Source organism: Protopterus annectens, chromosome 3.part0 (assembly GCF_019279795.1).
Source record: "Protopterus annectens isolate FY-2018-M chromosome 3.part0, PAN1.0, whole genome shotgun sequence".
NCBI classification, from domain to species: Eukaryota; Metazoa; Chordata; order Ceratodontiformes; family Protopteridae; genus Protopterus; species Protopterus annectens.
Window position 1 is genome coordinate 1,652,675,656 of NC_056731.1, and position 12,390 is coordinate 1,652,688,045.

Sequence of the window (12,390 nt, forward strand, 5' to 3'; positions counted from 1 at the left end):
GTCATTCCATGAAAATGCGCAATATTAATAAATTCCTAGTGAAAATATGAGATGCCACTTCGTATATTCCAGTCAATCTTGGGGTATTCAAAATTCCCAACCAGTCTTGGGGTATTTAACATCCCCTGTAATATTTCACCCTTTTTATCCAGAGAGTTGTCCAGATTCTTTAGATATTGCCAATGGCAACTACTATCCATACTTGGGGAATGGTATGTAAGAACTTCATAAAAGTTTGTAGAAGTACCATTAAGAATTTGAATAGCTGAAGTTTTATACACCTGCTCAGACTTGATGAGACAAGATGTTATTGATTTATGTACCCAGAATACAATACCATCATGTATGCATTAATACTTAACAAAGTCCCTTAAAAAATAAGATGAAGAATTTCAGAACTCAGTAACAGCAAGAATTTTGTACTGATATGTAGCAATTAAAACGGATGGTTCTTCATATTTATTTACCAGGTTGTTTGCATTACAAAGAAACAGTTAACAGGTTTCCTAGATTTTTCACAAATTGCCTTATACTTCACAGTTTGTTTTTTTCCAGAAAAATGTCCAGCTGTGAATTAATTTTACTGCCCATAAAATTTCATCCATACTCCTTCAGATGAGTGTCATCCCATAAAAGCATTCTCTGATCACAACTTTCTTTCCAGTAGTTAATTAAGTGAATATTGCATACCAGACAATTCCCTTAGCCAGTTATTAAACATTTGAGATTTTATACACATGCAGTTTTTCAAAGAGTGTGAAGGAATTATTTCACTCAACATAAACAGTACTCCCTATGTTTCCAAAGCCTTTGTTATATCCAGCAAGTATTCTTTCATATATTTTAGTGGTGTAAACCTTAAATCATTAAATCTAACATGTAGTACATACAAGTTGCATTTTGGCTTGACTAAGCTTAATTTTGCTATCATGTTGAGTGTACCAAGTTGTCTTAGTAGATCATTGGCTACATCATATTAGTATGTGGTGAGCAGATAATGAGCTAAATGACATCAGTACATCAGTACATATACATGGTGTGCAGATCATTGGGTTAAATCACATCGGTACATTGTGTAGAAATCATGGGCTAAATCACATCACTATGTGGTGTATAGACCATGGGCTACATCACATTGTTATGTGGTGTACAGATATAAATCACACCAGTATAAGGCATACAGATCCTACGTTAAATTGGGTCCACTTTGTAATTTCGAAATACTGAAATCCCGAATTTCAGTATTTCGAACTTACAAAGTCGAACACTCACATTTCCGAAACCGGCAGAAGCACAAAATTCAAAATACCAAAGTACCGATATTTCGAATTTCGGCTTCCGGTGGTACGGAATGTGGATGTTTAGGTTTTATTTTGGTAGGTTTGTGTGTGTTAGCATGCTGGTTAGGGATTTAGTGTGTGTAAGTGTGTGTTGTGACTGTTGTGTGTGTTTGAGGGACTGTAAGATGTGTGTGTGTGAGTTTTGTTTGTGTTACTGTTTGTGTAATCTCGGAGTTAGAATATATAAGTAGGGTGGTGTGGGGGGCGAAGCAGATTAGTTTGTTTGATTGTGGGGGGGTTGTGTATGTTTATATGTGTGCTGTATGTGTAGTGTGAGTGCGGGATTTTGAATTTCACGGTTGTGTGTTTTCGAGTTTGTGAGTTTTGGTTGGGTTTTCGGCTTTGTGGTTTCGGAATACTGAAATTCGGGATTTCAGTATTTCGAAATTACAAAGTGGACCCGTTAAATCACATCAATATGTGGTGTACATATCATAGGCTAAATTATGTTAGTGCATGGTGTACAGAATATTTATTTATTTTTATTTTACATTTATTGACCAGGATAGTCCGACTGGATACATGTCCATTTTCAGCAGAGACCCGTGGAGAAAAGCTCCAAAGATAGTTACAAAAGAAAACATATATAGTACAACTTAAGAACAGTTTTCAGACACTGTAGAGACAAGTAAGTTAAACAATCTCACAAACTTGTCTAAGAAATTACACACAAGTTAATTGCAGGAGAAATAGTATTGTTACACTAATATAACTAAAGATTTAGTCAGGCTTGGAGCAAGGACATAACCAATAAGAATTGAAATACTGCCTGAAACTTTTCTTGAATTGAGTTAGGGATGACTCTAGAGTAACGTCAGCAGGCAGTGAGTTCCAAGTTTTGCCAACAGAGTCACCGGCTGAGTTATTGGCTTTGACAATCTGAACTAAAAGTCTATTAGAAGAGCAAAGTGGTCTGGGGTTGCAGTAGGGGTAGATGATGTTTTTAAGTGCAGGTATTTTTTCAGGTTGGTAAAGTACGTTATGAACTACTATGAGTTGGTTGTAGAAAATTAACCTGGGCAGTTCTAGCCAGCTAAGATTATTTAGGTTTATACAATGATGTGTTCTATAGGGCAACCCAGTTGCAAATCTAGCTATGTGATTGTAACAGCTAGAGAGTTTGTTAAGATCAGTTTTATTTAAATTGGTAAGTAGTGGGGAGGCATAGAGAAGGGTAGATAGTAGATGAGTGCGGGCAATGGCAGTTCTGGCAAGTGGGGTTAGGAATGGTTTGATCCTGTATAGTGAGCCAAGTTTTTTATTAATGGTTTTGATAGTTTTACTGACATGCATATCAAATTTAAGATTGTCATCTATGATTACACCTAGGAGCTTTGCATAGACATCTGGGGAGATTATGGTCCCATTATTAGGCTCAATGGAGAAGGATAATATTGTGGAATTTTGGGTGGGGGAGAAAAGTAGTAGCTTAGTTTTGTTAGGGTTTAAAATCAAACGACGATTAGAAAGTCAATTTTCAACTCTGTTAAAAATATCCTGAGTTAGTGTCTGCAGTTCTGGCTGGGAGGTGGCAGAGCAAATCAAGGTGGAGTCATCTGCATATTGAATGCAGTTTGCTTTTGGGATGACAGTATGTAGGTCATTAATGAATATGGAAAACAAAAGAGGTCCCAGAATAGTCCCTTGGGGGACACCCAGAGTGTTGGGTAAGAGGTTGGATAGTTTATTCTGCCATAGGACGGCTTGCTGTCTGTCACTCAGATAAGACTGGAACCAGTGGAGAGTGTGCATGTCTAAGGAATTTGTTTTCAGGGTGTGGATGAGTAGTTGGTGATTAACCATGTCAAAAGCCTTTGAGAGGTTCAAAAAAAGAGCGGAGGATAATTTGTTGTTGTTCCAGTTATAGTTTATAGAATTACAGAAGGTGAGAAGGGCTGAGATGGTACTATGATGTGGTCTAAAGCCATGCTGAGAGTTGGCCAGTAGGTTGTTCTGGATTAAATAGTGAAGTAGCTGTTTATGGATGTACTTTTCCATGATTTTTGCTAGTGGTGACAAGATAGCTATAGGTCAAAAGTTAGATAATTCAGTAGAGCTACTACCTTTATGAAGGGGTATGACATGAGAAATGTTCCAAATAGATGGGACAGTGGCTTCTGATATGGTACGATTGATTATAATGGAGATGGGATATGCTATGACATCTGCAGCTTTTTGCAGATATTCAGCAGGAAGATCAGCAGCTAGAGTTTTAGGTTTTAGTTTTTTGATTAGGGTGTGAATAAAAGATGTAGTGACTGGTTGGAAGGTGAAGGAGTGCTGGCTAGTGGGAATGGCATCCTGTATGTTAGAGGAATGCAGGGGTAACTGGCCAGCTAGGGCCTGGACAGTCTCAGTAAAGAAACTGTTGAAGGTGTTAGCAACATCCTCTGGTAGTTTATCAGAAGAGGCTGAGGGAGTTGATGTGGTGGTTTGTCCTGGGTGCAGTAGTTCATTTATGCCTGCCCAAATCTTTTGTGGGTTATTTTGATTTCTCTGCTGGAGATGGAAATAGAAGTTTTTTTATCTAATAAAATGGATCTTTTTGTCTCATTCCTTAATTGCCGGTATTTTAATTGATCTAGGGGGGGCTTTAGTGGTATGCCATATGGCCCATGCTTTGTTTCTAAGTATGATTTTTGATTTGGTATCTTTAGAGAGCCAAGGTGCAATTTTAGTTTTGGTCCTAGTGGAGTAAGCAGGAGCATGGGAATTAGGGATGGTAAGGAATTTATTGTTAAAGTAAGCAACAGCTTCCTCCAGGGGGTAGGTATTTTAGGGTAGACAAGTTACATGATTTGAGCTCATCTTGAATGTTGGTAGGATTAACGTTCTTATTATTTCTAACTACTCTATAGGTGGGCTGGTGGGGATGATTGGTTTTGTGTTTAACTATAAAGGTAAGGAGGTGATCACTGAGGTCATCAGGGAGGGTCCCTGATGTATGCATTTGGGGATGAGTATTGATTAGTATCCAGTCCAGTATACTTTCTTTATGATTAGATTTGATTATCATGGTGGCAGTGGATATGACCTGTGTAAACCAATATAGGTTTACATGGGTATTAGGAGATTCCGAGGAGCAGGAGTTCTAGTGTATATTAAAATCTCCTAGTACTGTGGTTTCTTGGGGATAGGTATTAGTTAACCAGTGGAGGATGTCTTCTAGGGTATTGGTAGCATTCCCTGGGGGAATGTACATGCAGACAATATTTATACATTTATTTTTATTAATCTGAAATCTGGTAGAGAGAATTTCTGCATTATTGACCTGGGGGGTGGTTGAATGGGGTCTATAGTGACAGTTAGTATAGCTTTAAAGAGATCAGCTATTCCACCTCCCTTCCTAGTAGCAAGGTCAAGTCTAATTATGTTGTAGTCAGGTGGTAAAACTTCATTATCTGAGATTGATGGCTTTAACCAGGTTTCAGTTAGACACAGTATATCAGGGGAGCGGTATTCTAATAGTGTATGTAAGTTATGTACCTCATTGTTAATGCTTCTAATATTTAGATGGCAGACCAGGAGAGAGTTGGGGGGGCCTATTTATAGATAGTAATTTAGTTGGGTTATTAGAGTTAGAGGTGGAGTGATCAAGAGTGGTTGGGCCAGGGTTTGGGTGAATATCTCCATCTATTTGGAGTTAATATGGGTTAGATGACATCAGTACTTGCTATACAGATCATGAGATTGATTAATCTTAATATGAAAAAAAATGTAGATATAGTACCTTTTACAAAACAAGTACATACCAGCTCTACTATATAAATAATACATCGTCTAAAGGCTGATATTATTATTATTATTTTTTTATGAACATGGCCATATTTTGGGTCAATGAATTATCATTTTACCATCATGTGATAAGTAGTCTGGAAATTATTCTGTCTTACTCATTTTATCACCAAAGTAAACTCTTCTGGATCTAAAGAGGTTATCACCCCCCCCCCTTCTCTCCTTATTAGGCCTACAATAGAATAGAATGCCCTTTTGGCATGTATCTAGCCCTGCTTGAAAGGCCACAACTCCTAACCAAAGCCATTCCAAATAAGAGATCCTTGAGCTATACTGATCAGTTAAGAGTTATAGGCCATGAAAGACCATAAACCTGTGTAACCTCCTATGTTTTGGTATGATAGGCAATACCAGTAATATGCACTCTGAGATTTTATACACAGTAACAAAAACACAAGCATAATAACACAAATTGTTTATACAAGTGTCTGCATCAGTTCTTAAGATTCATTAAACAGTCAAAAAGTACAAACTGTTTGTAGACCATAGATTAATATTTCTATATTAATTAAGAATGATTTTAACCAGTAATTATATTCTTGGTCATTTTATTTGTTTTAATCTTAACAGTAGACATTTCTTTTTGACACAACAGTAACAGTATTTACAAATTCTGCAAATGAAGGTGTAACCTCATTTTTTCCCAATTCGTTGTAGTAGTTTTCCTGGCTATTGTTAATATGTTCCAGGGGAATGGGAAATGACACTTGGGTATAGATCCAGTCGTTGGAGCATTAAACATCTAACGATCTAAATCTCCATCACAACTTCAACAGAACCTGTTGCCAAGGCAGATATGTGTCACAATGCATTCAGCACCTGTTAAACAAACTTTTTCTGTATATCCAACAATGTAACTAACTCCATTCTGCTTTTGAAAACTTACCTAGATGAGTGAATGGGAATTAATAAATTTGCTCCAGGTTATGCTGCCATGTACTTATTGACAGGAGATGCCAAATGTTGGGACTTCATCAGATAGACTTCTAATGGTCAGATAAACATGCTATGTATGTTTTCATCTAGGAATCAATCTTCCAAAATAATCAGTGAGGAAGGTAGAATGGAGGATATTTCTTCATTTAGCTGCCAATTGTCATCCAGAAGAACTGTGAAAGATAAGTGATCTGCCAGGCATTCCAGTACCTGTGTTATGTGAACTACTAACAAAGGAATATTGAGGGAAAGAGTCAGTACCCACAACATTATTCCTATCCTGCAGAAGTGGCAGGAGTGAGTGTTGTTCTATTTTTTCCATACCATATGTCTGCAATGTTATTCATAATCACCATCAGGACCCCATTGGCTTTAATTGTTCTTAAACATCTTCATAAACAGGAAGATGACTGCCAGCAGCTCTTTCATAATTTGAAGTACCTACTGAGAAAGGGACAACAGACTCTGGACAAAGAATGACTCCAGAAAAGTTCTGCATCATATGTTTAAAGAACCATATACCATAGTTTAGCAGCCTACTGATAATCCTGCAATTATTAGTCATACCATTGTTTGTGTATCTTTGATTCCACTGTTGTTTTATTAATGCAAGTTACTGTGCAACTTGCTTGTTATATTGTCTCATATTTTTTTAATCTGGTTATAAACCCCATGCTGGATCAGTGCCCCTGTCAATGAATGAATGAATGAATAAATAAATAAATAAACAAGCAAACAAATAAATCAGTTGTCAGATACTGAGATGGGATGAAGGGCCAGTTCTTATTTACCTGTTTTGCTGAAGTCCACAAATGTAGCTCTGTGATTATGAAAGCATGCAGGAAAAATCATTCTGTTCTGGTAAGTCCTGTGGTTGTTTTTATAAGTTTCTTAGTTAATGATAACATTTTCTCATACATAATCTGTTATTTTTAAAAATGAATGTGTTGGCCAACATGTGGATTTTGATGCTGAGGAAGGGACTGACTCTCTGACTCAGCTGAGGAGTACAGTGAAAGTAGGTCACGATGTCCTGTACCTTGTCATTAGCAGGAGATAAGATTCTCATTGCATTGTCCAGCAAAATTTCAATAAGAGATCTCTACCATAGATAAAACTTCTTGCTGTTGATAGTGATCCCCAGAGAGTCCAGATAAAACACTGTTTCTCAGTAGTCCCCCAATTTATTATTTAACTGGAGCTGCCAGAGACGGCAATCCAAATAAAGGAATATATGAATGCCTCTCAACCTGTGAGAAGCTACCACTGATGAGTGACATGTGGAAAAGAAGTAAAAGAAGTGATGACTAGGTTGTAGGGAAAGATCACAGACTGGTATTCGTGGTTTTCCATCTGAAGTCTGAGAAATCTTCTTTAAGACTTGAAAATCAGAATATGCTGCAGGGAATCCTTCCAGTCTATGGTAAACCTCTAACCATTTTTAGCAGAAAGGATATTAGAGTTGGGACAGCCACTTTTTTACATTGTTTTGTTGGTGGGACAAATTTTGCATTTACACAATTAAGATGATATTAAGGTTTATGAATGACTTATCACAAAAGAAGTACAAGAGATGTATTGACCGCAGTCAGGCAATATAAGGTATGACTAACTGTACTGCAGAAACTCAGTTCACATGTAGCTTTACATTCAGCATTTTTAGCAGTAATTAATTGCTAACAGCAACAACATTAAGTTAAAGTTAAAGCATTAAATATAAGTGACAGAAATAGTAAAATAAATCCTTCCAAAGTTAAGACAGATCTCCAGGTTGGAGAGCGTGCTTCTCAATTTCAGAAGGTCTACTTATTGTTCCCTCCATTTATAGATGTTACAAGTTTATGTTACTATTTGAATGGAACATGGGGTCAAAACAGTTTAGCAAATATACTATACCCAGTATGATGAAAGGGGGTACTGCCAGCACAGCTAGCTGGAATTTTGTAAGTAATTATATGTCATTTGTGAATATCAAATAAAGTTATATAAGATGCCTGTGTTACAAATGTATTAGAACTGTATATCATGTATATCAAACTGCTCTGTACAGATGTTTGGTTGAAAAGGTATTTGTAACATGATGTGTTTAAAATGTATCAACAGTGTGCCCTACTGGAAGAGAACAGAAATGTACATGCATTATTGTATTGTAACTGTTTAAATGTATATATTTTAATAGTGGAAACTGGAATACAGGAGGTTAACCTCAGTCCAGCAAACTTTAGAAAAATATCTGAAATTAAATTACTTCATAGGCTCTGCCATAAAGATGTTTCAATGCGGCTAGAGACAAAAAGTCTGTACTAGGAAGCTTTCTATATTGTCTTTAGGGTGAACTAATTGCTACTTTGGAAGCGTGAAGGAATGTAATTGTTTTATGACTTCCACCATTTGCCAAAGAGCTGAGCAAAAGCCCCTGTATGAATATTTTTACAGGTAGATGCTAAATACTGCCAGCTTCAACAGTGGGTTTTGCATGACAAGTAGATGTCAGATGACCAGAAATTATGTCATTCTGCAAGCTATCCAGCAGTAATATTTTAGATATTATTTTGAGAAGTCTCTTAGTGAGACAGAGCATTCTGCATTCTGTTTTGGACCTGACAACAACAAGGACCATTCACTACATCTGCCTTGCTCTAATGAAGTAAGTTTCTAGGGAACAGTATAACTCTCTTAGATACAGTCAGGAATACAGCGAAGCTTAGTTTAGATTTTATTTTTCTTTATTTGTGTGCACCTGTACTACAATGTTATTTTAAATACTTCCTGTGGTTTTCAACTCTGAGAAATCATGTTTCACACACCTGGCCCTTGTCATATTATCCTACTCCAAACAACATAAGATATCATCTCACTGAATATGAAATATCCATTTAGGGGCTATAGGGAGCTGTACCAATTGACATCTGAATGATAAATAATAGTTGACACCAACTTCATTCTTCTCTGCTCTTGTCATATATGGATAAACCAAAAACATTATATTAATCATAGATTATATTACAGGAGTTACTAAGAATGCAAAAAAAACATCTGTTCTTCACCCAGTAACCCACTGCTTATCACTCACAAATGACAAAAGTCAGAAAAGAGAATTTACTGTAAGGGGTCAACCCCCAAACCCCACTCACTCCTAATATGGTAGGTCTGTCTTCACATCCTGGAATTCTATATATTCTGTGTTTCAAGAAATACACCCTGGGGATCACTTCTATGGCTCTGCTCGACAGGGCCACAGGAAAATAACTTTATTGGGTGGCGTAAGCCAGAGAACCTTGTTGGCTAGGCTTACTTAGGCCCTTGGGCCAATAGTGTAGTACCTACCTATGAACCTAAGCCCAAGGTCACACTATCTTGGAGAAAATGCAAGCAGCTGAAATGTGACCAGTTAAAGGACAACCCATATTATACTTATCTTGCATTATCTCAAGTTCCCTTATTAATGTTAAGCAGATATGCAGGCCTCCTGGCTGTTCTTAAATACAGGATAAGCTAAACAAGCATTTTTATTTATCTTACACAGATTTTCACAGTTTGTGCATTATGAAAATATTTCAGAAAGTCTTGACTAGATGTACAGCTATAAAGTAAAATCATTAATAAGGTAGTTGGTGATTGCTTCATTTCACATTATCACTTTCATTAGTAAGCTTTTTCTATGTTTTATAGTATGCAAACATTGAATGAATCAGATGTCTTAAAAGGTGGCAGAATATGCAGTGAGGTTTAGTATTCTGTGGGAATCATCAGATTCATAATAATGCATCAGAATGAGTTATGATATATTGAGAATGATGAAAAGCCAATAAAAAGCTAACCTTCATAAAAACACAAAACAAGCACTTTTGCAGGGGTCAAGCTCTTATGCATCCCACATCACCATTACTCTAAATATGCTTACTCTGAAATGAACACTTCTGGAGGAAAATGGAAAGTGGTAACTTTCCTGCCACCAAAGTTTTACAGTTTCAATAACATCAAGTCACACTATGCAACTAAACACTGATTCTGCTGAGCACAGTTGATGAATCCCATTACTGCTAAAGTCAGCTCAAAATGAGAATGTTTCTAGGAATTATTTATTATTTATTTTTATATAACATATAACATTGTGCTAATACTGTGGTGGTGGAGCTGCGGTAACATTGTCGCCTCACAGTAAGATGTTGTCCTGTTCGATTCTCAGCTAGAGCGTCTTCTGTGTGGAGACATGCGTGAATGGGCATACCTTCATTGAAGGTTGTGCATCAGGGCCAGCAATTCAGCACGTAAAAATCTACTGCCAATCATTAGCAGACCGGAGTTCCGCTGTGGCGACCCCTAAAAGCCGAAAGACACAACAACAACATTGTGCTAATGTTAGTACCCATTTACAAAGTACCAATATTTCATATTATTTACAAGAGCTTTTAAGTGTATTCATAAAATATGCATTCAAAACAACTGATGTAATATGCTGCCTTATGATACCTGATCCCTTTGCTTGATCCTTTTATAGACATATTCTGGACAAGGTGTTCGAGGAATGTATTTTCCATGTCCTTGTTCAACATTCAAAACTCCATCTTTATAAACCACTTTTCCTCTAGAAATTGTAACAGTTGGTACTCCATGGCAAACCATTCCCTCAAAGATGTTAGTTTTGACAGCCTGGTGGTGGGTTTTGGCTGAAATGGTCCTACAGGAACATGGAATTTGATTATGATGTTAATATGTTTACTTGGGTTAACGTTACATTGATTTCTACATTCTGTCAGTTAAATACCCTAAAAGGTGTTTTAGTTTTATATTGCAGACAGCAGAATATTTTTGAAGCAAAATACATAGCATCATCTAGGCTGACAATTAACACGTCATAGCTTATCAAATGACAATTCAAATAGGAAGCTAAAGTATAATAAAATGCTGAAACGTTTCATATATATATATATATATATATATATATATATATATATATATACACACACACACACACATATGTATATATATATATATATATATATATATATATATATATATATGTGTGTGTGTGTGTGTGTGTGTGTGTGAGTACTCAATTTCATCAGGACACTCAAACGACTCTGTTCACAACATCGACCAGAAAACATTGACTTTGCAAATGTCAACAAACTATGATGCATGCACCAAGCAAAAATCCCAGCCCATGCAAAACATAAGTCAAAAGAAATGAATAAAACATTGTTTTTTTTTGCATGGGACAAGCACCACCACTATGATGGGGGGCTGCACCCCAACACCCCTTGATAATTATATAAACTAACTCCAAGAGTGCACATTGTCAGGGAAAGGCCATACTTCCCAAACCTGAGCATTGTGCAATCTCACATAGTGCAGTTAAACATGGGGCTTTGCAAACTGGACCTCATAAGTAATAAACTTGTTCAGTATCTAGAAGGGTTCCACTTCATATGATCAAAAGCTCATAACATCTAAATTCAAAACAGCGAGACTAAATGATCGGAAATCCAAAACATCTAAAACTCATAACATCGAATCTCAGAACATTGAAAACTACAAAGCAACTATAAATAACATCCCATACACTGTTGACTACATTTATGCAGGGGGGATATTAACTTTTTCCCCCACTGTAGTGCAACCTCAGAGTTGGTGTATTTAATTTATGGGGGGTGTGGGGGCGGAGGGGCTTGCCCCCTGCATAAACGTAATAAAACCTCTGTGGGATGTTATTTATAGTTGCTTTGTAGCTTTCAATGTTTTGAGATTCAATGTTATGAGTTTTACATGTTTTGGGTTTTAGATGTTGTGGTTTAGATGCTATGAATTTAGATGTTATGGGTTTTTGATGTTTTCAAGTGGAACCCTTAGAAGCCTTTACCAACTAATTAATTTGCTATTCTGTCCATGGAAACAAGGAAATATAACTGGTATGGCATGCTGTATTTTTTAAATAACCTATAAAATGTTTACAATTAAATCCTTGCCAGACAGTGAATTAAATAAGTTCACATGATTAATACTATAGAAATATTACTAGCTATGACTACAAAATCACAAGTTAAAAGTGATAATTTATATATTTTACTATTAACACCAGAATGGCTTTTACAAAACAAGCAGCAATAAACTACTGCCAGTACTACAAAAATATATGGCACAGACACAAGTACTTCAGCAACAGCAAAAAGTGAAATGTAGGCTGCGGAATGTGGAGAAGGCAGAAAAAATGCAATGCAAGTAATATGAGTATACTAATCAGTCCCTCGTAGTGTCTTATCTCTCATAATTTTTTATTTTCTGAGTAACTGGTTATTTGTACTTATACACTAACAAT

At 36.4% G+C, this 12,390-nt stretch overlaps 1 protein-coding gene across 3 annotated transcripts in view; it reads right to left on the reverse strand.

The window, feature by feature from the left end:
• Positions 1–12,390, reverse strand: part of DPYS (dihydropyrimidinase) — a 779,854-nt gene that overhangs the window by 229,113 nt on the left and 538,351 nt on the right. For 2 of the 3 annotated variants that reach the window (XM_044065690.1, XR_006364013.1), the window contains exon 8: positions 10,545–10,752. The exons of the other annotated variant lie outside the window; for it this stretch is intronic. In XM_044065690.1, the coding sequence (XP_043921625.1) occupies positions 10,545–10,752 (208 nt within the window). The remainder of the gene's footprint in view (positions 1–10,544; positions 10,753–12,390) is intronic. 3 annotated transcript variants of the gene reach the window in all.